Source organism: Primulina eburnea, chromosome 10 (genome assembly GCF_022965805.1).
Source record: "Primulina eburnea isolate SZY01 chromosome 10, ASM2296580v1, whole genome shotgun sequence".
Classification (NCBI taxonomy): domain Eukaryota; kingdom Viridiplantae; phylum Streptophyta; class Magnoliopsida; order Lamiales; family Gesneriaceae; genus Primulina; species Primulina eburnea.
In genome coordinates this window covers 9,453,936-9,479,031 of record NC_133110.1, presented here as the reverse complement: position 1 = coordinate 9,479,031, position 25,096 = coordinate 9,453,936, and the positions used below count along the sequence as shown (strand labels likewise).

The window sequence follows — 25,096 nt, the reverse complement described above, 5'->3', positions numbered from 1 at the left end:
CTCATAAGTCGTCGGATATCAATTGCAAAAGTGCCAACATAGCTGAAGTCCTCTTTTGGACGTGTGACTGCTTGCACAGCCAGAAGAAAATCCGAGCAAATTTGATGAAGTTAAATGTGATGATCTTGCACCAATGAGAGTCCCTCCGCGATAGCTGTAAGTTCAGCTATAAGAACAGATTGTGGCTTAGTAATTTTCTTCCCAAACGCCAACATAAGCTGGCCCTCGTCATTGCGTACCACTCCCCCTATCGCAAAGCTAGCAGAGGTCTCTTATATGCTGCATCAACATCTGATCGTAGATGATTAAGGGGAGGAGCCATCCAAGTTTTCGGGGAATTTGCGGGTTCAAGACTGCTAGATGAATATGTTAACAACTTTCGGGCCTCCTGAAAATCACGAAGCAAATGCTCACACCAGTCCGCATTTGCCACCACATTTTTGGAGTCGGATTCATGAACCTTTTTTAGTCACTCTGAACAAATTTCATAGGCACGAATCGCAAAAAATTCAAACTCCATTCTAGTCAGTTTCTCCTTCATCCACTGGGCAATATCCAAAACCTCCATATGGCAAACTTGTTTCAAGAACCTCCAAAAGATTATTTTTTTCCAACAAGCTTTAACAGCCCGGCATGAGAACAAAGCATGGCTCGTGGAATCCATGCAAAAATGACACAGCGGACATGCACTAGATGTAGGGACATGATGAGCCACCAAGTTTATCGACGTAGGGATGAGATGATAAACCACACGCCACCATCAAATCCAAATCTTTCAATCCAAACACAATCTTAAAAAGGTGTTTGACTAAACTTATAAGCTTCAAAACTGCTTATACGTTGTTTTGGAGCTTATAAGCTATTCAAATTTGTTTGGCATTAATTTGGTCAAACAACTTATAAGCTGTCAAATAACTTATTTTGATAGATTAGAAACTGTTTTTAAATGTTTGGGGTTATCTTACTTTTTTAAAAAAATCTTATTTTAATATTTTACTTCTCTAAATTATCATTACATATTTTCATAAATCTCGGTCATGCCCTCCGCCATTAGATATTAAACATTATTTTAATTTTTTTCCCAATTAATATCAATTTTCTAAATTAAAAAAAATTATTTTAAAAAAATTTATTTTTATTCTTCGGGGAAGTTGATGAAAAATCCCCAATCAAAACATTTCTTTGAGTTCACTCCCTACTCACAAAATTGTGGTACTATGTCATACAAAATGCGATACACTTCATGTGGAAATGTGGTACTAAAAAATATCACTGAACTCACAAAAAAATTCGACGGCTTAGAATCGAAAAGTCAATTTCCCGTTATTCTTCTACAACTATTTTCTTATATATAATTATATATATTATCTTCGTAGCATTATACATTTCACACGTCACATTCCAGTCTTGGTAAAAAGAGGTTTGACTTTTGTGCCTGAGTAGCATTATTGCATTAATTGACTATTCCATCAAAACGACATTCCCTATTAAAACGAAAAAATCAGTCTCTCTTCTCATTTCCATGAACTTCTTAGGGTGTGAAGATGACTGGAAATTTTTCATATGATCTCTCATTAGTTTTGAAAGCTTTCGTAGCCTCTTTGTTTTCATTAATCATATTCCATATTTTGATAAGAAACAAATCAGCAAAAAGGAATCACTTAAATCTTCCTCCGGGAAGCTACGGCTGGCCAGTTCTTGGGGAATCACTGGAGTTTCTTGGCCGTAGCAGGGCCGGAACTCCCGGGAAATTCGTGGAAGAAAGAAAGGAGAAGTACAAGTCTGAGGTGTTCAAGACTTCCCTTATGGGGGAATCTGTAGCTGTGATATGCGATGGCCCAAATGGGTACAAGTTTTTGTTCAGTAATGAGAATAAATTGGTCAGGATTTGGTGGCCCGCTTCGGTGAGGAGGCTACTCGGGAGGTGTCTGTCTACTACTTCTGGAGTTGAAGGAATGCAAATGAGGAAAATGGTATCTCAATTTTTTAGCCCACACGCCTTCACAAAGCTTTATATCAGAACGATGGATTTGGTTGCCCAACAGCACATAAACACTCGCTGGCAAGGTACAAGAGTCATCCATCATGATACTGATACTGTTGCTTTATGTAGTTATCGTTGGTGGTGAATGTGGATTTGTTTTTCTCCTACAAACATATCTATTTTGCCACACTTTGTGTGTGTCCTTTTTCATATCTAAGTTTATATTCTATATATTGTATGAATAATTTTTTTTGGTGTCCGGCTTTAAATTTGACTGAAATAAATGCTCCTATGTAAGCATTTTTTTTAAATATTAATTTTTACTTGCATAGTATTTCAAACAAGGCAAGCATTATGATTTGTCTTAGCATTCTGTATAATCAGTTTTGATTTCTCAGAACTCATTTAACGTGGGTGCTATGTCGATTAGTGAGAACAAGATGAGATCAAGGCCGAGAGGCTAAAATTATTTTACTGGTTCCTGTCTCTTAATTTTGAACAAGACAATCGACCCTTTTCCAGATAAATATGGTAGAATGAATATCTTTTCAATATTAAAGTTGGTTGCATCAGGGCAAACTTTTACCTTTTTATTTGAATGTTCGCAAGAACTAAGCGATTACTCTACTCATGCCTCCTTATTTCACATTAGGTAAAGAGGAGGTGAAGGTGTTTCCAGCTACCAGATCATACACATTTGAGGTGGCATGTAGATTGTTCATGAGCATTGAAGAGCCTGAACAAATAGCAAAATTATCTTCCCTCTTTAGTATTTTCATAAAAGGAGTCATCTCTATCTCTCTCAACTTTCCAGGAACAAGATTCTTTAAGGCAAATAGAGCTACCAATGCTATTAGGAGAGAACTACAGATGATAGTCAGAAGGAGGAGAGTGGAGTTGGAACAAAAAACTGTGTTACCTTCTCAAGATCTTCTCTCCCATTTGCTTGCAAACCCTGATGAAAATGGCGACTTTATGCCCGAATCAGTTATCATAAATAACACGCTTCTCCTACTCTTTGCCGGTCATGATACTTCAAGTTCTGCTATAATGATGCTTATCAAGTATCTTGCCGAGATTCCTGAAATACACGAACAAGTCTTGCAAGGTCAAGCACTCTGCATTATCATCCATATGTACACATAGCTTTGCTATTTTTTTCAAGTTTACTTATTTATTTGATTATTTTTGCGAGCAGAGCAGAAAGAAATTTCAGCATCGAAAGAAGGAGAGTTTCTGCAGTGGGAGGATATACAGAAGATGAAGTACTCCTGGAATGTAGCGTCTGAAGTTTTACGATTATCGTCTCCCGTGGTAGGTGCTTTTAGAGAAGTTATGGAGGATTTGAAATATGGTGGCTATGACATACCCAAAGGATGGAAGGTATTCAGGAAATCATAAATTTTTATATATGACACTAGCTGGTGTTTGGTGCATAACGAACGCTTCTTTTGTTGACAGTTCTATTGGAATGCACCGATGACACATATGGATCCTAGCTTGTTTCCTGAGAATGAGAGATTAAATCCGTCAAGATATGATGGTGGTGGTCCTGTTCCTTATTCCTATGTTCCATTTGGCGGAGGACCTAGGATGTGTCTGGGGAAAGAGTTTGCTCGACTCGAGATATTGATATTTCTACATAATTTGATAAAAAAATATAGGTGGAATTTAGTGATTCCTGGTGAAAAGATCATATATGATCCGTTTCCCACCCCAGTCAATGGACTTCCAATTTCTATTCATCGTATATGTTAGAATATATATCCAACAAACCAACTTGGTGGTTGGACTTTATTGGCTTATATGTAAAAACGATCTTTATTTTAATGATAATTTATGGTTTTATTCAATTATGATATTAACTTTATCGGAATACTCATGCAAGCAACATAGATAAAACTATTGAAAATACAATAAGTATCATGAGATCTGTCTCTCAACGTAGATTGTGAATTTTTAGGAAGTATAATGTGTATTCTAAAGTAGTTCTAAGTCAATTCCGCCATCTAAAATAAGGATAAAGATAGCTCGAGCTCTAGACTAACATATTTGATGTTAAAATCATGTTTCATTGGTAAGATCATGAAAATTTCTATTCATACAGATGAGTATTTATTTGATGAGACACTGAATAAACTTCACACACTTTCCAAGTTGTTTGTACATCTTTAATCCTTTGACCCGAAACAACATGAAAGCTCTGCGTACTAACATGCAATTTTAGTCGTTTATCGACTCTATTGAGGGTCATTAGGTGATGAGATTGAGTGTAGTTTCCAAATATGTAGGAGCCAATACATTGTAGTCGGTGATTCATTGCTCATCTACAGGAGAAAATATCATATGTGATATAATGAGCAGCTAATAGTACAAATGTAGAACTCGGTAAATCAGATTACGTATAAGGTGTGCATAACTACTATTATTTAAATTAAAAATGATTTCTTTTATATTTATGAAGTGTTTAAGGCATTTTAAAATTTGTTAAGTCATGATCATTTATTTTAAATCACAGAAGTTTAGTTTTATCTTTTCGGTTAAATACGCAAGGCTGGACTTGAGTTGGAGTATTGAGATAAAATTTAATAATATGAAATATTCCTAAATTTAATTTAAGCCAAAGAATAATTTATTTTAATGTAAAAGAATGTTTAAGGATTTATTTAATTAATTGGAATTAAGTAGTAAATAAGTTTTTTTATATCGAATAATTAATTAAGCCTAAATTAAAATGTGTAACCAATTGGGATAAATTAATCTAGGCCTATTTTATTTAAGAAATTGTAACTTAACATGTTAGTAATTTATTTTAAGACTTAGCCATGCATGCAAGAAAATTTATATCCAAAATTAAATTATTGATTCACTAAAATACATAATAAGTGTTTGAAACTTTAAAGAGTTAAAATTCATGAATTAAGCAATATTTTACCTCCATTTTGATAGCAAAATTTCGGCCCTCCTTCAATCAAATCCTTACATGTTTGGCAACTCTCCATTTTTGATTCTTTTCCTTAATCTTTCTTTGTATGATAATTCCCTCATTTTTAAATCCCCAATAATTAATAATTAAGCACTTTTATTGCACCTAATTAAACCTCAAAATTAGCCTAGCCCATTCCCTCATTTTCGAGTAACTAGAAGGAAGAAAATCATTTCTTTGTGCCATTCCATTCCTTAAATTTGAAACTTCCCGCTAATGCATTCTTGACTCCTTTATTTTCCTTGTAACCTACCCCTTCATTCCTTAACACTCCTTCACCCCCTCACATTCGAAAATTTCGGAGAAAATAGCAGCAAGAAATCATGAGCCTTCATCAAGAAAACAAGAAAGAAAAGGAACTCCGTCCGCCGCGCCGTGTTCGTCGTATAGTTTGTTTTCTTTCTTAAACAAATTTCCAGGCATGTATATGTTATTCTTTTCTCTTCAATCAAGTCTTATACATATTTTTAAACCATGTTGTGTTCATAAATTATAAAGCAAATTTTGAAATATGGCAACAACTTTCTTTAAAAATATGTGCAGTATTTTCTCGGCCATCACTTGTTGCCTCACGGTTTTGATTGTTTTTGTGGTTTCAGAATATTGCTCGATTCAGGCACTCAAGGCTGCATCTAGGCATGTACTAGGGTGTGTTGGAGTCATGTTGGTCCATTGGTTCAAGGCCATGCACTCAGGAATCAAGACTTGACAGAAACTTTCCCATAGTTGCAAGTTGAGCTCGATTTTGTGTTTGGGTTGTCTAAAGTGTGTGTTCGAACCATGGCTGTTCTAAGGACTATAGCTATGGTTAGAACCCTTCCTTAGCATGTCTAGAACGTGACCAAGTCAGCCTTTCAAGGCTTGGTGATCCATTAAGTTTTCATAACAAAACACATGTCTCTCGGTTCCTTTCATTTCTGGTTTGGGGGATGAGCTTCGGCTTTTGGGGTTTGGGTGGATCTTGGTTGGCTTTTAGCCTTAGCCTTGATTCATACAATACCTCATCGTGTCTAGATCGAGCCATGGTCGATCATATGGCCATTAGAACGATGCAAGACAGCAAACATTTCGATACATCAGAGTACATAATTTTCTTTGGTGCTCTCGGTTTGAGCTTTGAGTTGTCCTAGGTGTTTGCTTGAGTTGTGGTTGGCCAAGTGCCCTTAGCCATGGTTCAAGCCACACCTTGGGATGTTAGTAAGAGAATTTGGTCGGTGGTTCAAGCCCCAATGACCATTGGTTTCACAAACCATGCAAGGAAGCGCAGCTGCTGCCACTGTGTTATGACAACAACTTTGGCTTCGGTTCAGAGGTCATGTACGAGTTTTTGGTTGGCTTTTAGCCTATGGCCTTGGACTGGACAGTACCTCAATGAGTTAGGAAGGTCATTTTTTTGACCTTTGGTTAAGTTTAGAACTCGTACGAGAATTTACGGTGCAATGTACCAAAGTGACTCTCGAAAGAGCGTTTCATGATTTTGGCCTCCATTCACATTTTTCGTGTATTACAGCCCTAGAGATATATTTCCATCATTTTAGGTGTATTTTAATCATGGCCCAACGATGGAAATTGTTGGTTCGGGTTGATACGAAGCCATGGTTGGATACTAAGTTTGTTGGGCGTAATTGTCTCGTTTTTGGTTCGGTTATGAAGTGTTGGTCAAGTTGAAATTATTTGCATGTTTCTCATGTTAGAAGGTCGCAGCGAGCCTGGGAACGACCCAAGTCATTCGGTATAAACATGGTTATAAATTATATTACGTACATAAAATATAAAATGTTTATTTTTGAGATATATGCGATATGTCTTGTGGCCACCTCACGCTTCTGGGAGCGCTCTACCCGGTGACCTACGACCGGTTCATGTTCATGATGGGTACAGACATCCAGTCCAAGGGCTGTGGTGATCTATACCGTCCAGTATACTGTGGTTTAATCTGATCAGATGTTCATGTTATGTTACGGGCCCCTTGCGTAGAAACATTATCTCTACTAGAAAAATCTCGGTATGATATTTTATGACAGGGCTCTATCGAGTAAATCTTTTACGTACGATTTTCAGTTATGCACGTATTTATAATTACTCATGACACGAATTTTACCTTACGCTTTATGATATGATAATTTTACGCTGCATGCGATTTTATGATATATTTACTTGTTATTCACGATATATGCATGCTGAGTCTTTAGACTCACTAGACTTGATTGTTGTAGGTACTAATGAGGTCGAGATCGAGGGCGGGGATCAGTGAGCTAGCTTGGGTCAGTAGTAGTAGGAACCCGAGGACCTCACATTTCATCATTTACTTTTACGCTCAAACTCAGTTTTTACTTTGATGAATTATTTTTAAGTTGTGGTTTTGAACACAATATTTACTCCTGCGGTTACTTTTAAGTTAAACCTATTTTATCAGTTTATTTTATGAATGTGGCATATTATTTATTTAAAAAGAAAAATTTTAAATAATTCCGAAAAATTACGAGTACGAAATACGAGCCTCTACAACAAAAAGTCTTTGGCTAGAGTAAGACATGTGCTCTAGGGAAATGTGTTTTCCTATTTGCATGTACGATGTCACAATTGTTGTTCAAAGTTGCATCACATTGTTAGCAAATTCATTTGTAACTCTCAATGTACCATTGATTACAGATTTGATAGTGATATATATGAGTTGAAGGGAAGATACTATACTCTAACTATAACTTACTAGTTTGTGCATGCACTATTAGTGATAACTAGAGGATCATGAGACGATGCCACTAGACGCTATTACCATGATCCGAAAGTTGTTTATAAAAAAATTATAAGTAGCTTTCATATTTTGGAAGTTGTAGAAGTTAGCATGACTGATAATTAAGTGAGAAGAGCACATCCTTAATTTAGTGAAAGAAGTTCCAAAATAGGCAATTTCCAAAAGAGAAAAATGAAAATTTTGATTTTTGAAAATTCACTTTTCACCATAATAACGAGATTTGTACATTTGTCACGTCGACGATGACTGGTCGTCGATTGTGTTTATGATGAAGCCACAATTAATTAATTAGTTAATTTAAAATTTATTTAATAAATAATAATTTGTAGTATTTGACTACTAAGTCAAAATTGTCAAAGAATATTCTAGATGGTCTAGATACTTGAGTTGATAATTAATTAATTATCATATCGTGTAGTATTTTATTCAAAAGTTGAAAAGATATATGCAGAGATTTTGACAAGGGCTACAACATTAGATTGTGTAGAATCCTAATGAGACTAAGATTCAAGGTTTGAAATATAATAAATATTATTTATCATGAGTTGATAAATATACACAACATGAGAAAGAAAAATTTATCTCCTCTCACAAACATAATTTCGTCCACCATTGTTCTTGGAGAACCAAAGTCTCGATGGAGCGCCACCTTTCCATCGCGGGTGCACTGTCGATGCCTTGTCGCCGATGCCGCACCCTGCTTTTTTCGACGATCTAATCTCAACACATAATTTCATTAAGATTTCTAGTGTGATATATATGAGATGTGCAGTTTTTTGATCGTGGACAAGATTAGATGATCGAAGAACGGAACACGGTCCAGTTGATTGTTCGAAGAGACTTACAAGAAGAACTATATCCGTTAATCTAGACTAGTTTGATGCAAACGTTTTTTAACACCAAAGTAATTAAACTTTAAACACCTTATGGATAGTATTTGAATTATAAAACGCCCAATAAATATTTGATTGTTAAATTAAATTTTTTTAAAAATTTTAAACTTCGGCTACTTATTGAGCATGAGAAAACAATAACATCTAAAAATGACATATTTTCGTCGTATAAAACAGAAAAATGGATGTCTTGGTTATACTCTTTTATGAATCTCTAAAACTTTTGTCTAGAAATAAAATTGGGGTAAGATAATATCACAAGTTGCAATAAATAAGAATTGATTTACATTTCTTTTTAGTTCATCGAGATTAGTGATGAAATTCAACGGAAAAACATGTTATGTACTGCTACTCAAAACAAGAGTACAAGAACAATATGTTATTGAATATTCATTCACCAGTGCAAGTTCTTTAAAGAGAGAGAACCTATCCATCTTTAGGTATTCTCCGGTATATAGCTAGGTCATTGACATCCATATAACACATCCATTCTGTAGGCATATAATTTGCAAATGAAAGAATAAGCTCCATCTAAGGATGTAAACGAACCAAACCGTTGGTGAGCTATTCGAAACTCGATTCGATAAAAGCTTGATTGAGCTCGTTTAATGAGGCTCGTTAAGATAAACAAACCAAACTCAAGCTTTACAGTATTCGGCTCGTTAGCTCGTGAACATGTTCATTAGTAAGTTCATGAGTAATCTTTTAGATGAAAAAATAATAATTTTGATATTTGATTTATTGATTTTGCATATTATTTATGAAATATATAGAAAAATCAATTAAATTTATTTATTATAATAAATTTACAAATTTTAATAAGAATAATATATTTTTCTTTAAATATATAATTTACATTTTAATTAATTTAATGAAAATTTAAATGTGTTATTCATATTTATTAAACTTGTTTAGGCTCGATAAATACTTGAATAAACTCGTGAACCATGCATATATTCGTTAAATAAAGCTCGAGCTCGGCTCGATTATAAACGAACCAAACTCAAACATTCAAGAGTTCGGCTCGATTCGACTCGATTACATCCCTAGCTCCATCTGAACCTTAGCTTTTTGTTTCTTGGTGTACATTTAAATGGAGACATCACGGATAAAAGGATTACTCGTTCACCGCTGTGTTGCATGAGCCGAAAATCTGATAATAAACGAGAGAATCGTTCCGTTTGGCGAGCTAAAATTATTGCACAATTTTCAAATTACAACTTGCAATGTATTACACAATAGACGGGGGCAAGAGGAGGTTGGGTGATTTTCTTGTCATAACTTCAAATGCCAAGCCTGGCCACTTGAAACAACCTAGGGAACTGGCAAAAACACCAGGAAACAAGTGTCATTTGGTTGAATTCAGATGCGCAGAAATTTGTATAGGTGGAAATACCATAAGTTTGTCCGTTTAAATCCATCATGCAACCAAGTGGTCATAAATTTCATATACCTTCTCAATGACAACAATTCCATCAACAGGGTATTCTAGGCTATCGATTTCAATTGATAACTCCAAGTTCTGTCCATGTCCTATTCAAGTAGTAAATAAACAAAATCTTCTTCACATTTTCTTGATGACGCAAGCTGCAACACAGTACATTCCCCTCCAACATGGCGGTTATTCACCCTCTTCAACTGCAGCTTACCATAAGCCTTGAATTATTTCATCTCTACTCGGACCTTGACAAGCACGATGGTTTGCTTTTTACATAAAATTGGTAAGTAAGAACCTTCATTGTGTGTGGCAGTCGCCAACTCCTTTGGAGTAGAATCGCCGGAGCAGAATGTGTAAATGCGAAATTTATTACATTGAGAATGCCTTGATTGGTTTTTTAATATTTGAGTGCATGTAGTCAGTTTTATACAAATCAAACAGGTAACAAACACAAAGTAGGTTTAGCAATATGAAGACTGCATATCAGCTGCTGATAACTATAACTAGTAACATAGTGCCTTTTATCGAAGTATTCTCATCAAGTAATTTCAGACGAGTAAAAAGAGAGAATTTTGAAAAATACTAGTTGAAAGGAAAATTAGTGACATGCCACATTTGAAATTAATCCAACTGAATGAACACAAAAGTAAAGCAACTGTCCAACTGACCTTCAGATCCTTCGGAGAATCCCCTATAAGATATAATTTTCATGTTGTACTACATTGTTTGCCCATGGACAATGGGATGGGGTTGCAGGGGTAGACCGAGATAAAAGTTTCACGGTTTTCTACATCTTGCTAAAATTTTGCTTAACCGTGATTTTTCTAGATACGTCTGAAAAAAGCATAACAAATCTACTAACTCAGACAGCCTGCCTGTTGAAACATACCAAAACCAAATAAAGCCTTCAGCAAAACCTTAGATTAAGGCATTTGTCTGGGACTGTAGCACGTGCATGTCAAATAGATCAATGAAATTTATTGAATAATAACTGAAACATGAAAAACGTTTTAAAGCTTCACATACATATTATTGGCTTGCACCTTTTATTTCAAACAACTGTTCCAATGCAATGGAGAAATATAAAAAATCAGGATATAATAGGAAAAAAATCTCCCAAAATTTGAATCTTAAAAACATTAAATGACTCCCACGTATACATATCATGTCAAAATCAATCAATCAATCAGGCAAAAAAAAAAAATTTCTCCCAAAAGTTGAACTTAATTTTTTTAAAATGGCTCCCACAGATACATATCATGTTAAAATCAATCAACTGAGCCTACAATTCAGAGTTTATAGAAATGTCCCGAATGAAATAAATGATACTAGTTCAAGAATACAATTTATAAATAAATTACAGTTTCCCGGTTCTCACATTTTAACCACCCAATATTATCAAATATTTCCCATTCTACGAAAAATTATGTCATGTAGAAATTGAATATGAGAAGATTATCATGAAAGTGATTAATTGCAACAAATAAATTATAGAGATTCAAAATATTTTCAGTGTTGAATAAACTGTACAGGTAAAATAGAAAAGATTCATAATATCCCACCCCAAGTGTTGAAAGTAATGTACAAGAACAATATACAGTTTTAAACTATGTATGGAAATAGCAGTTAACCACTGTCTTATCTCATTACTCAGAATTAAAGCATCAAACTGGAACTTTTTAAGACAATGGAATAGATTGCTAACCCATATGCCATTTTCTTACCTCGACTATACGTGTGGATGTCTTGATATGCCAGCAGTGACTGAGCTCTTTCACATCTTGTACAAGGCAAGTTAGTCTTCCCCTCATTCCTTGACAAAACCGAGTCAATTTGAAAAGAAGACAGAATCATGGCCATGCAACAAATTTAGGGGCACTGCAAACCAAATAAATTACCATCAAATCTTTTGCTAGGAGATGCTAGTTCAAAACTCCACTTTCTGCTTTAACTTGAGGGATCTTTGCTTGCGGGACTTGCCAATTTTTTATTTTTCATAGCCCGAACTTTCTCGAATCTTGCTAATTTTTCTTCCCTGCCTTCTATGTCTGCCCGAATAACTTTATCTCTTTTATCATCTGACAACAAAGCAAGCCTTGCAAACTTCCTCGGTGCCACCTCCCCAAGTCTATCTGTTATGTCTTTGAGAGCAGGAACTATGCCCCGTCTAATATAGCATCCCTCAAAGAGCTGCATTGAATTAGTCTCTAGGATAATAGGGCTATCTTTCAACTCAAGGTCTAAACAAAATGGGGAATCCTTTAACCACATTCTCAAGGAGTTAGCCTTTGCAACAAGAACGCCGCTTCGTGTTTTACAAGGTAGAAATGGAGAACCCATTTCCCAGAGGTATGCCTTCAGTGTCCTGTTCAAAGAAATTTTGTCGTATTCTGCTGTACCGGTAATCATCACTACGGACTTTGGAGATTCAGGAAAACCTTCAAGTGATGCATCCTGCAAGAGCCAACATTGAATACTTGACCCCAAGACAATGAAGGATTTTTTTTTTTTTATGGGAAGACAATGAAGGATTTAAATTAACTGACAGAAGTTACACAAGCATAGGATATGGATATCAAACTACTAAATAAAGATAATCGAGAAAACATATTGAAAAATAGTATGTCATCCATGAAACCAAATTTCAAAATATACAATTGCTTTCCATGCATGCCTTGCATATTTTGGGGAGCAAACATTCTGTTCCCTTTTTTCAGTCTTCTGCAGAAGTTAAGTGGTTAATTCAATAAGATTCCTAAATGAGCAATGCTAGTATAAATCAAGTCTTGAGATTGGAAAATAAGTTTCTGTAGGTCTAGCACATGTTAAATATTAAAACAAAAAACAACACAGTGAAAGATCCTTGCCTGCATGAGGTCAAGCCATAAGGTCAGTCCAACAAGAGCAGCACCGGCAGATAACTTTCTAAAGTCAGCACCCCAATCCTTGTCTGCCACCCTGCAAAACAAAGTAAATTTTCTTATTAGTATTTCAAAGAATCAAAAGAAATTGAACCATTGCAAACCTTTTGATGCATCAATTTATTTTCATTGACCACAAGTATCTAAACACGAACATGGAGTGGCTCATAAAAGTAATGTCGCTAATTTCTTGGTTATGAGGTTCACTTTTTTAATGCTGAGAGGTCTTTGTAATATAACAACCCTAAACTGAAAAAAAAACAATTCAAGCTTCGCGAGAAAATAATCTCGTCCAACAAAGGCACAAATAATTGAATTTTGAGGTCAAAATCAGAGGAACAAAAGTCATATTAAAAGCCAACTTCACATTATTTTGTTGTTTCCCTCACAAATCTGAATGTCAGAAACGCTCAAAAGCATAAACTGTTGATATAAACACCAGAAAAGTGTGTATTGTGCACATACGTATGAAGGGACAAAATTAGAAGTTACCTAAACACGTTATTAGGATAAATGTTTCTCTTAATTGCTAGCTGGAAAATACAAGCTGCAGTTGCCCGGCGCTCAAAAGCCCAGAGCATATTTTCCAAAGCATTAACAAAGTTAAAGGCTGCATGATCTTCTACGGGCTGTAGTTTCTTAAGATAACCATCTATCTCTGACAGCAGCAGCATAGGGTTCTCTGTCAATAGCCTGTGAGAGAGATTGTCTTATGTCAAGAACAGAGTATAGATAAAATTTCCTCCCCCAACCCAGAAATAAAAGGTAGATTGAAAAGAAATAGCACCTTACTGGAATATGGAAACCAGCATCTCCAATAGCGTTTAAGAGTAGGAAGGTTTCACTAGTACTGTGGCACAGACTTGCGGCTTTGATAAAACAAGTCCATATCCTGTGGTCTGGATCCAATCCTTCTTTTTTCATCTCCTTGAGCTTCTGAATGCCAACCTCATAATCACCATTCTTGAGATAAGCATCAATGACTGAACTATATGGTAAAGTACTAAGATTTGGACATGTTGATTTTAAACTATTGAGCACTTTTTCAGCTTCAGCTGGATGGCCTGAGCTGCCATAAGAAGTCATAAGCAGATGCATTGTGGCATTGGTGGGTTCAATTCCTGAATCTTTCATGGTCCCAAGCAACTTTTCTGCCTTAGAATGGTTTTCACAGCTTCTGTATAGTTTCATCATCAAATGATAAAAGGAGCGATCCAGTTTGTGTCCTTCAGACATAAGGACATAAAAAAGTTCTTCAGCCTGTTCCAGCATATGCTGCTTAACAAAAGATGCTATAAGGCTTTTGTATGTGTCCATGTGAGGGTTTAGACCGAGCCGCCTCATTTCATGCATTAACAAGACGGCTTCTCCAGGCCTGCAATCTTTACAGTACATTATGATTAAAATATTATAAGTTTCCTCATCTGGTTTAAGTCCAGAATCCCGAACCTTCTGGTACACTTGAATTGCCTTCTTATAATCCTCTGTTTTTGTATACAAATTCAGCAATGAATTGAATATTATAAGATCAGGAGTGAATCCTGCTTCCTCCATCTCAGAGACCATGGCTTCGACGTCCCTTACCTGTTTTCCCCTGGAAAGTAACCCTATCATTACCCTGTAAAGATGCATGGTAGGAAGATACCCGGCAGCTTTCATTCCAAGGTATATCTTCTTTACTTCAAATATGTTTCCAGATCGGGCAAATGCTTCTAGCATCAAAATAATTGAGCTTTTACTAATTTTGAAACCCATATCTTGAAGATCCTGAATCACAACATAGAGCTCATTTAGCCTTTCGTCGACAATCAATGCTTGCAATAGACCATTCACTGTATCAATAGTTGGAGAAGGACCATCTCTCATCATTGTATCAAAAGCAGCCCTTGCTTTCTCATAACATCCATTTGCAGCATAAGCTTGAATCAATGTGTTCCAAACTTTTCGGTCTACCATTTCGCATCTTTGCCTCAGGGTTCCAACAACACACTCTGCTTTTTCCAGAAGCTTTAATTTTCCATAAGCTTCAACAAGGTATGCACAAATTGATATATCATTAAGATTAAGGCCTTTCACTTCCGCCTGATCAACCAACTGATGAGCTGTCTCAGGAAAATCCAATCGACAATATGTATAAGACATTTGTTGGTATATAACTATTGAAGGTTCAATTCCATGGAACTTCAAATCAGAATACAGCATAGAAGCTTCCGCAAAGCGCTCATTCTCAGTGCAGGACTTGATCAGAGACTCATACATGGCACAACTATCATTAGACATATGAATAGGGATATTTTTGTGGTATTCATCTAAAGCAGCATCTAGTTTACCTGCTTTGCAATGAACAACAATTAAGGCTTCAGTTATAAACTGCTGGCGTCCAGATGCATGCTCTTGTATAAACTTTAGCAACTCTATTGCTTCCCAATGTCGTCCAGATAAGCTATATGAAGCCAAGATCGAGATTAAGTTTTCCTTTTCCAAGCTAGAACCCTGCGAAACTGCAAGTCTCAACATTTTAGCAGCAAAATGATAGCATTCTCCTTTTGTAAGTACAGAAGAAATCATCTCGGGATCCAGGCTATGCAGATGTTCCAGATCCTTCACCACTTTCTCGATATATTTTTCATTGTTCTCTCCACCAAGAACCCGGAAAAATGCTTCATAAAGAGCAATATCCGGAACAAAACCACTAGAAGTCATTTTATCATACAACAACATTGCCTTCTTTAAGCTGTTTGACCTTAAATGCACATCCAACATGATTGAATATGCCAGATTATCTGGTTTGATTCCAGAACGGAGCATGCAATCAAACATCTCCTCGGCCTCTTCTCGTTGTCCAGCCTTTGCATAGCCACATATCAAAGCACTGTATGTGCGCAAAGTGGGTTTAGTATTAGTATTTAGCATCTCTGACATCAATTGTGCAGCTTCTGTCATCCTGTTTGCTTTGCCAAGTGAGTCAATGAGGACGGTATAAGTAACTGCATCAGGGTTTCGACCAGAGGACTTCATGTCTCTATAAATATTCAAAGCAAGTTCATACTGACCTCGTTTACCATACATGTAGATAATGGTATTATAAGTCATTTCATCCCTCATAAACCCCATCTTCGCCATTTCTTGACAAATATCTTTCACCTTCTCCACGTTCCCTTCTCTTGCAAAGGCATAAAGTAGAGAATTGTATGTGACTGCATCTGGTAAGAAACCCATCGATGCCAACTCCTTAAAGAGCCGCTCTGCCTCACCAGACAGCCCACATCTTCCATAGACCGAAATCATGGCATTGTAAGTCCACAAATCTGGTTGACATTTGTGTACCTGCATGTCGTTGAAAACCTTCATTGCCTCCTCTAAATTGGATTCACGCGAACAACCACTAATAATAGTATTATAAGAAATTATGTCAGGTCGAATCCCTGATCTCCTAACTTCACTCAGAAGTTCAATCCCCAGATTAGGGGACATTGGTCCCGATCTCAAACGTGCATTTATCAAGGTATTAAAACTAACAAGGTCTGGCTCACACCCACGTTCACGCATCAAATCAAGTAACTCCTGAACCCTGGCAAACTGGCCATTCCTAGCGTAAACACCCATTATGGCATTATAGACTTGGACAGTGTTACCAACAGCCGGCTCAGACCGGGTAAAAATCTCAATGGCCAATCCTTCTTGATTGGCTCTACCAAGCACTGCCAGGATAGTAGCCAACATTCGAGCATTGGGAGCATAGAAATGCTTAAGATTTAACCACTCGTAAACCTCTAAAGCCCTTTGCCAACTAGACTGCCCAACCCACTTCACAACAAAACAAAAATCAGTTGGGGTCATTTGCACCATCTTCTCATCCAAAACATCCGCCACAAACTCCCCAGATTTCAAGTCTAAAATCATGTCGGTCAAAAAAAGCACCCTTTTTCGCCAATCCTTCGCCCTCTTCAGTGCCAACTTATTCATCTTCTTCACCCTGTTTCTGGAAATCCTTTTATCAAACACGTCGATACCATTATCATCTATATCCACATTCCCCAGCATCCCTTTATTTTCCACTTCAATACCATCTTTAGCATCGGTGTATAGCTGGTCCTGTGACGAATCATAATGCGTTTCTTTGAATTTTAAGTGAGGCCACCTCACAGATGGCATAGCTCTACTGTAGCTGAACTTTTTAATGGTTTCTTGTTCGTTTGAAGTAGAAGCGGTAGTAGAGCAACATGCAGTGGGTGTGTTCTTCTTGCGTACCTTGGATTTTCTGTTGTAGAACGGTGGAGTGATAAATCCCAGCACCCCAGTGCCTGCCATGTCCAAGTTGGAATTCAATTACCTACATGAAACACAGCGTTTCAAAATAATGTTATTTAGGATAGAGCAGGGGGAAATTTAGTCGTTCCTTCTGATTTTAGAAACACAAAACCTAACATATAACCATTCCGATCTATTAAAAAATAGGCAAAAACTTGTATGAGACGGTCTCACGAGTCGTATTCGTGAGACAGATCTCTTATTTGGGTCATCCATGAAAAAGTAGTACTTTTACTTTTTTTTGCTAAGAGTATTACTTTTTATTGTGAATATGGGTAGGGTGACCCGTCTCACAGATTAAAATCAGTGAGACGGTCTCATATGAGACCCACTCAAAAAATATTATTGTTTCTATGATATCTAGTCTCTTATATCTAGGACGGTAAATGAATCAAATTATCAGTGAGTTATTTGAAATTCGACTCGATAAAAACTCATTTAACGATGTTCGTTAAAATAAACAAATCAAGTTCAATCTTTACGATATTCAGTTTGTTAGTTCTTAAACATATTCGTTAATAAAATAATGAATTATATTTTTGGATGAAGAATAATAATTTTGAATTATTTAATGAAATCAATATTTTTTCATAATATTTTTTGAGTGAGTCTCATGTGATACCGTCTTACGGATCATAATCTGTGAGACGGGTTAACCCTATTCATATTCACAATAAAAAGTGATATTCTTAGCATAAAAAGTAATACTTTTTCATATGTGACCCAAAAAAAAGATATATCTCACATATACGATCCGTAAGACCAGCTCACACAAATTTTTGCCATATTTTTTAAGAAAGACCAAAATTATCAATGACACCGAACTATTTATTTAATTCATCTACAAACTATTTCAGTAATAAGTTTGTAACTCGAAGATAAGCATTTTGCAGTTGGCGAGGATGGAAGCAGCCGGGGCTGTAATGGTCTCCTCCTCTTCTGCGTTTCTGTTGTCTCCTAAAACCCACATCAATTTCATCTCCAATCCCCTCAAGAACCATCCTTTATCCTCCTCCTCTTCTTTCCCAAAGTTTTCCCGCCTGCTTAAGACATGTCTTTTCCGCCCCTACGCCGTGACTGTTGGTGAAGCTGTTTACAATTCATCTCCAACCGAAACTTCTACTTCTAAAGAAATGCTGCCCAAAATTGATAAAAGCGGCAGATTTTGCAGCCCTAGAGCCGCCAGGGAACTCGCCTTGTAACGCTTATCCTGAATTCTTCCCCTTTCTTTTAATTTCGGCAACTTCAAAGTTTTTTTAACTTGACCTGGTCTCTTACTGTTGTCTTAGGACGATTCTTTATGCTGCTTGTTTAGACGGGTCCGACCCAGTTCGCCTCTTTGAGAAAAGATTGAATACCAGAAGAGGTAGTGCAGACTTCTTTTTATGACTGCATTTTAATTGGAGAACATCATAATATGAGCTTAACTCATGCAGAATCTGGGTATGAATTTGACAAAGCTTCTATGCTGACGTACGATCACATGAGCTTTGGAGGTCCTCCGGTCACTGCTCAGACGACTGAAGAAGCTGAAGAACTCTTGAGAATTGATCAAAAGGAGTCTGACAATGGTAGTTCAATTCCTCTTTAGAATATTTTATTAGTGGATATGTAAATTTCCAAATTTTATTTTATTTAGTGAAAATCAAAATCTATCTCTCGTCACTCCTTAAAAATATATACCAAAAGAACACAATTTTGATATAGTGGAATTGTGTAGTGGTCAAGAAATTTTAGCAAGCTCACATGTCTAGAAGCCCGAGATTTTGGATTTGAGCTTCTAACATTCTGCTGTCCTCTGAAAATAGATAGAATGGAATGACAGACCCGAAAAATGGCTATCCTTGACTCACTGACGATAGCAGAGCAATTTAGGAGTCACAGAAACTTTCTGAAGGCGCTCCTATGAGAATGATAGTCTTTTGGGAGGAGGCTCTTATTTTTGGATTATTACCTAACAAATATTTTACTTTACTACGATTCATATTTTAGAACCTGAACTTCTTGAATTACCTGGATGGCAATTTAGGTGTGAGCAATATCTGCTTAACATATGGTGTGACGTATGTGAAGTGCTCAATGGTTCTTGTGGTTTCGGTAAGGAAAGTAATAGAACATTTACAAACAGCTAATTAGCTTGTAAAGAAGCTAAAACAAAAAATAAGAAATGTTAAATGTTGTCTCAAGGTAATTTTATGACAATCACAAGCATAATGAATGGGCACTCAATACTTATCCGGATGTATATGGAGTCTTTGTCTCATTAGGTTTCTCATGTCTGTATTAGTTTGTTTGTATTTCTCATGCACTTTTGTACACCTGATCTCTATATGGCCATTTTATTTCTTGAAAGAGCATGTATTAACAGCTCAGATTCTCTATCTCAGAAGCGGAAGTTCTTTCAGCACCCCCAAAGTTGGTGTACAGCAAATTAATTTTGTGGTAGGCCACTATATTGTAGATTTAGTTGCATGATTTGCTACCTATTTGAAATGGGTCTCAGAATGCAATCTCAGTCTTGTTGGATATATAACTCTCTCTGTGCTGCAGCTTCACTCGAAAACTTTTGGTGGCGGTCGTAGAGAAGTGGGACAGTAACGTGCTTGCTATTGAAGAAGTTGCACCCCTTAATTGGAAGGTTAGATTTGCCCATGACTTTCCATTCCTATTGTTACTTAGTTATTGCATATATTTCTGTGCACAATTGTAATTGCATGGGGATTCCCTATGTTCGAGAAACAACCTCCACAAGGTGACGATATTATACATGTGCTTAGAAAAGCATTGACTTCCTGAGGAGGCGATGAGGACTATCTTGTTTCCCTCCTTCAACGATTAAATGTTTATTATTGCCACCTCAACTGGCTGCCATGCTTCTATCCCGAGCACAAAACACAACGGCGGACAATTCTAGTTCAATATACAAAAATGAACTCAATTGCAAGAAGTCTCAGAATCATGATAGTCTTACAAAGCTTAAATTTCAATTAATGTTCATGAAAATGTCTTCAAATTAAAAGTGGAAGTAAACATCTTCGTTGCAATGGAAAGAAGATGTATTTAACCTCTAAATGCTAGAAACGAAGGTAAACTTCAACATTAATCCCCAATATCGACCGCACTCGTTGATGTTGATAGGATCATCAGGAAAAAATAACTAAAGGATGAGGGATATATTGCCCTAGAAATAGTCAAAGCTTTATACTAGAAAATCATATTTTCAGTATTTTTGAATTGAGATTAATAATAAGATGAATTTTTTCCGTGACCCCTTTTTGACAAATTGATATTAGTAGCGAGTTCTTTTTTCCATTATTCTTTAACAAAGAAGTTTCATGTGTAGCATGTGATCAATATGTTTTTAACAGACTAAACTACTGCAAGTACAAGGATTAAATTTAATGCTAATTTTAATGTATTATTTTTCTTAACATACATATATCAATGTGGCTCATTAATATTCATAGGTTTTTCTTGGCAATTTACAATATCCTCATTAAAAATATAGGGCTTGAGAAATGCTTTCTGAAGTTGTTGGAAATGTTGGTATACTAATTATGTATATGCTAACGAAATCTTTGGGGCTTAAAGACATTTGATAAACTTTATTGCTTGGAAATGTGTAACATTGCACAGTTCACATGAATACACTGTGGGCTCTTTATGTCCGCATTTTTTGGCATGGTTTCCCGCTCCAAGAAATGATGGAAAGTCACATCAACTGTTAAAATCTCCTCAAATTTTTTGTTCGCTGTTACTCTTCTGGAACTTGGAATGGTATTTCTGTTAGTTAGTTCTCGCCTTCAATTATGTTTATCTGTCAAGTAGGTTAGGATGACCACCATCTTTGCTCCTAGCATTACATCACCATTACACCACTTTAATCTCATCATGAAAATTTGAAAAGGTCCTCAGAGTTGTGAGGCTTCACACTTTAAGGACAAATAATCAATGCAATCCATGTTAATTGATAGATGACCTTTTGAAATTGTGAATTCAGCTCCTCTCTAATTAAAAGCCGACACATGCTAGTTGTGACACTTCCATACGGTTGCTATCAACTCTCTTGATACCTGTGATGTTTTGACTAAGAATGATCTTGTGTGAGATCCATAACAGTAAAAGAAAACGTGAATGTATTCATCTAAAACTTACATATTTGAGTTAACCACAATTTACAGGACTCTTTTGTAGGATGATTAGAAATATGCAGTTTTGCAAGTTCCCAGGAAGCTAATCTAATGAATTCAAAAGAATCATTCAATCTGCTGAATACTGTTGGACATCCGACTAGTTTTTATGCTTATCAGCATCTTGTTCTGGTACAACCTGTAGTATCTTATTCACTCGGGCAACTTTATGTTTGATGACTCTGGAAATGGATGACCTCCCTATGTCAATTTGAGAATGTTTGAATTATGTTAGGGATTGACGTTATTAGTCAATAGTGGAATAAGTGATAACTTGTTTGTTAATGCCATTTTTCTTCATTTTGTTGAATTGATTCAGAATGAACCCGCTGGTCGAATTCTGGAGCTCTCCATTCTTCACTTAGCAATGTCTGAAATTTCATTTCTTGGGACAAGGCATCAAATAGTCATTAACGAGGTTGGTTATCGGTTTTAATATTCGTGAATCTTTGAGGAAAATTTTGGCGTGCTCACAGCAAGTGTTCACAAGAAAGTTATTAAAATACCTCATGCACTTGTATGAAACATCAAGTGTTCACAAGAAAGTTATTAAAATACCTCATGCACTTGTATGAAACATCTTGCACTAAGTTGCAATTAGGTATCAATAATTTGAGTGAGCTTATGATACTTTAGTCGAGAAAATCCTTGTTTGTACTGAACATGTTTGTATCTGTGTTGAAGGCTGTAGACCTCGCAAAACGTTTCTGTGATGGGGCAGCTCCTCGCATAATAAATGGTTGCCTGCGGACTTTTGTCCAGAAAAATAGTGGTGGTGATGGTGAAGTCATCAGCAGTTTCAAAATCAAGCTGAACAAATGAGTTGAGGTTGTGGTACTGCTACTATGAGAGTTTTCGTGGAGCCGAAACGGAATGAACTATGTAGTTTACGACAGTTGTGGGATATAAATTCAAGTATAGGGGATGAATGTTGTATACCACTAATTGTTGTAGCAATTTCAATTCGAGAAATTCCAAAGGAGTTTATGTGATGACTGACGAGTTTCAAACAATTTATCCTGTAGTTTTTACAGTTGAGATTTAGATACATTCTAGAATAATTTTTATAGTAGCTTTTTATATTTTAATAATTAATGGATGGATTGTGGTAGTCAATAGTCGTTTATCACTCAAATTAATCCCTTTTAAATTAAATGAATAAATATGTAGTAGCTTTGAATAGGGATTATCTCCAGAATGTGTAATTTATTGTGTTAAAAAACTTAAAATATAAAAATAATATATGGGTTTTCTCAAAATTAATTATCACTAAGAAAAATAAAAGTTGAATTATAACAATAACAAAATACTAGTCATATGTAGGATCAGATGAAGTGTTTAAAAAAGGTTGAATAAACATTTATTACAATTTTTTTCTAGTTAATTTAGTTGGGTTGACAACTAAATCTATATTCTGAATTGTTAATGTTAGTTGACAGACAAATAAGTGCGAAAATAGCTAAATTCACATATTTGAACAAATGACGAACATAGTTGTTTAAGTAAACTGAAAGTGAAAATACAAATGTATGTTTTTGGATGTTCAAAGACTCAAGATCCTATATCACCCCTTCTTCCGTGTGGAAGGCTCACGTTGGATTATACAAGTGATTTGCAAGATCTCTGTTCATTTTGGACTTATGTACTGTCAAACTGAAACTCCTAGTATATATTTTGTGATAATAGACAGTATACAAGCTGTTATTCAAATGTGATGAATTACTGTACTATCTTAACACTTAATGATCCTTAAAAGATCAGTTACAAATATTTTTTAAGGTGTCCTAAACTGATTGAGTTTTTTCCGATGAAAACTTGAGCACTTGATCTCTTTCAGTTGTTGCAAAAGTTCTCCTTTGTTCAGATAATGTTCTTGAAAAAGTATCTATTGGTTTGTGTCTGCTGGCTTGTTTTTTAGTTCATGTCAACTGTTGGGATCTATTGCTTTCAGAGTTTAACAAACTTACTAATAGCCGATTAGACGACCTGAACTGAACTAATAACTGAATTGATATAGCGTAACTGGATTGAAGCAAACTTAGCAATTAATATAACTAGTAGAACCGAAGGAAACCAACTAAAGTTCTCAAAGGATTTATTAAAGTCTCAAATTGATGAACCGAAGATTAACGAACTGATACCACATCTAAAGAACTGAATAAGTAATTCGCAGAACTGATATAACTTAATCGAAAACTAAACTAAAACGTTCAAACTGAAATGACGTCAGTTAGAACGAACTGATGTAGTCCAGCTAAACTAATCAGTCGACCAGTTTGATTCATGATCAATTAGCCTCATCATCAGTTTCAATTTGAATATCAGCAGACAAACTGACAGTTCGTACCAAAATAGAATAGATGTAGCAGAAAAGTCTGATACATTATACCTATGTCAGAAAAAAGTCATCTACATGGACTAAAGTATTATTCAACGGATATTAATCATTAAATGCATTCAATGTGACCATTGTAATTGTGCAACTCAAATATTTTACCAAAAGCTGTAGCTGGTGGTAATGGTGCAACTCAAATATTTTAAACCGCAATGCAGCTCAAGCACCACGGTTCAATCACTCTACCAAGCATGAACAATTATTGCACCCAACAATCTCCCTCCCAATAATTGCATTCCTTGCAATCAATGGAAGCGAACCCGTGAACTTGGCTCTGATACCAATTGTAGGACCGAGTGCTTACCGCTTTACCAAAAGCTATAGCTGGTGGTAATGGTGCAACTCAAATATTTTAAACAGCACAACAGCTCAAGCACAACGGGTCAATCGCTCTACCAAGTAGGGACAATTATTGCACTCAACATGAATCGAATACTATTTATAGTTGATGAGTTCAGTTGAAGAGAGGCTAACGAACAATCCACGAACAACTACATCAAGAACAAATCAGTCAATTGCAATTTACTTTTGAGTTTATTCAGTTTACAAATCGCAAAATTTAGCTCTTATTTCATTGATTTATTCATATCATTCAGGGTACTCATTAGAGCTATTCAGTTAACAACTGATAAGTTATAAAAAAGAAAACTAAGAGTTTCAGTTTTTTAATTAAGTCCAACTAAAGTGGGTTGTTACAATTCTTTCCGATCAATCAAAGTCTTTTAATAAATTGATATTCTTGAGATAGAAGGGATGACGTAAAAATAATTGAAGGGTGGAGAATAAATTAACAAGTTTTATGAAAGAGTGAGGAACATCATAAATGAACTTAATGCATTAGGAAAAGTGCATTCAAACAAAAAAAATTGCTCTAAAGGTGAGGTGTGGCCTTCCCAAAAATGGGATGTTAAAACTAAGTTGAAGTCTGAGAACTCTAGATTAACTGACGTGATTCAAGTTTGGAATAACTCATCAGTCACGTTCACTGAAATGCAACAAAAACCAGTTGGGGACAAAACTGGTTTAGATTTTACTGCCAAGATCAACCCTCAACAAGCGGTACAAAGCCAAAACTGATTATGTACAAAGGGAAATATATTCACTTTTGTTAAGTCAGTTCTGGTGCATAAACAAGTAAAGCCCGGTAAGCCGGTTGAACAGTCGGTTGAGAACATGAACAAGGATAAAAAACACAAGCGGTACAAAGCCAAAATTGATTATGT

General features: G+C 35.8%; 3 protein-coding genes across 6 annotated transcripts; 2 read left to right on the top strand and 1 right to left on the bottom strand.

Moving 5' to 3' along the window:
• Positions 1 to 1,469: 1,469 nt before the first annotated feature.
• LOC140803064 (beta-amyrin 28-monooxygenase-like) lies at positions 1,470 to 3,833 on the top strand. Its single transcript, XM_073158756.1, has 4 exons — positions 1,470 to 2,067; positions 2,637 to 3,092; positions 3,183 to 3,367; positions 3,446 to 3,833. The coding sequence occupies exons 1-4, from the start codon at positions 1,545 to 1,547 to the stop codon at positions 3,740 to 3,742; spliced, it is 1,461 nt and encodes a 486-aa protein (XP_073014857.1). The 5' UTR covers positions 1,470 to 1,544; the 3' UTR covers positions 3,743 to 3,833.
• Positions 3,834 to 9,673: 5,840 nt separating this feature from the next.
• Positions 9,674 to 17,393, bottom strand: LOC140803063 (pentatricopeptide repeat-containing protein At3g18110, chloroplastic). 4 transcript variants are annotated; one of them, XR_012111753.1, is made up of 6 exons: positions 13,765 to 17,393; positions 13,470 to 13,670; positions 12,924 to 13,014; positions 11,781 to 12,510; positions 9,854 to 10,379; positions 9,674 to 9,771 (listed from the first exon to the last, which is right to left on the bottom strand). XR_012111753.1 is itself a non-coding variant. In XM_073158755.1 (4 exons), exons 1-4 carry the CDS (start codon positions 17,286 to 17,288, stop codon positions 12,004 to 12,006), a joined length of 4,323 nt encoding a protein of 1,440 aa, XP_073014856.1. In that variant the 5' UTR covers positions 17,289 to 17,393; the 3' UTR covers positions 10,754 to 12,003. The 4 variants fall into 4 exon arrangements, 1 of the variants encoding a protein (XP_073014856.1); XR_012111752.1 differs by having other exon boundaries at positions 9,690 to 10,379; XR_012111754.1 differs by lacking the exons at positions 9,674 to 9,771; positions 9,854 to 10,379 and adding an exon at positions 10,386 to 10,747.
• Positions 17,394 to 18,142: 749 nt separating this feature from the next.
• On the top strand, positions 18,143 to 22,549 carry LOC140803062 (uncharacterized). Its single transcript, XM_073158754.1, has 7 exons — positions 18,143 to 18,486; positions 18,578 to 18,654; positions 18,725 to 18,859; positions 19,676 to 19,730; positions 19,839 to 19,926; positions 21,798 to 21,896; positions 22,163 to 22,549. Exons 1-7 carry the CDS (start codon positions 18,191 to 18,193, stop codon positions 22,298 to 22,300), a joined length of 888 nt encoding a protein of 295 aa, XP_073014855.1. The 5' UTR covers positions 18,143 to 18,190; the 3' UTR covers positions 22,301 to 22,549.
• The last annotated feature ends 2,547 nt before the right edge of the window (positions 22,550 to 25,096 follow it).

Bases quoted from the DNA above. Each gene is read 5' to 3' on its own strand.
- LOC140803064 (XM_073158756.1), top strand. From the start codon at position 1,545: ATGACTGGAAATTTTTCATATGATCTCTCATTAGTTTTGAAAGCTTTC. The intron at 3,093-3,182 runs GTCAAGCACTCT...TTTTGCGAGCAG, and splicing joins ACACGAACAAGTCTTGCAAG to AGCAGAAAGAAATTTCAGCA. The intron at 3,368-3,445 runs GTATTCAGGAAA...TTTTGTTGACAG, and splicing joins ACATACCCAAAGGATGGAAG to TTCTATTGGAATGCACCGAT.
- LOC140803063 (XM_073158755.1), bottom strand. From the start codon at position 17,288: ATGGCAGGCACTGGGGTGCTGGGATTTATCACTCCACCGTTCTACAAC. The intron at 13,671-13,764 runs GTGCTATTTCTT...TCTCTCTCACAG, and splicing joins GGTTTCCATATTCCAGTAAG to GCTATTGACAGAGAACCCTA. The intron at 12,511-12,923 runs GCAAGGATCTTT...TGGCTCTTGCAG, and splicing joins TATGGCTTGACCTCATGCAG to GATGCATCACTTGAAGGTTT.
- LOC140803062 (XM_073158754.1), top strand. From the start codon at position 18,191: ATGGAAGCAGCCGGGGCTGTAATGGTCTCCTCCTCTTCTGCGTTTCTG. The intron at 19,731-19,838 runs GTAGGCCACTAT...TCTGTGCTGCAG, and splicing joins TACAGCAAATTAATTTTGTG to CTTCACTCGAAAACTTTTGG. The intron at 21,897-22,162 runs GTTGGTTATCGG...TCTGTGTTGAAG, and splicing joins ATCAAATAGTCATTAACGAG to GCTGTAGACCTCGCAAAACG.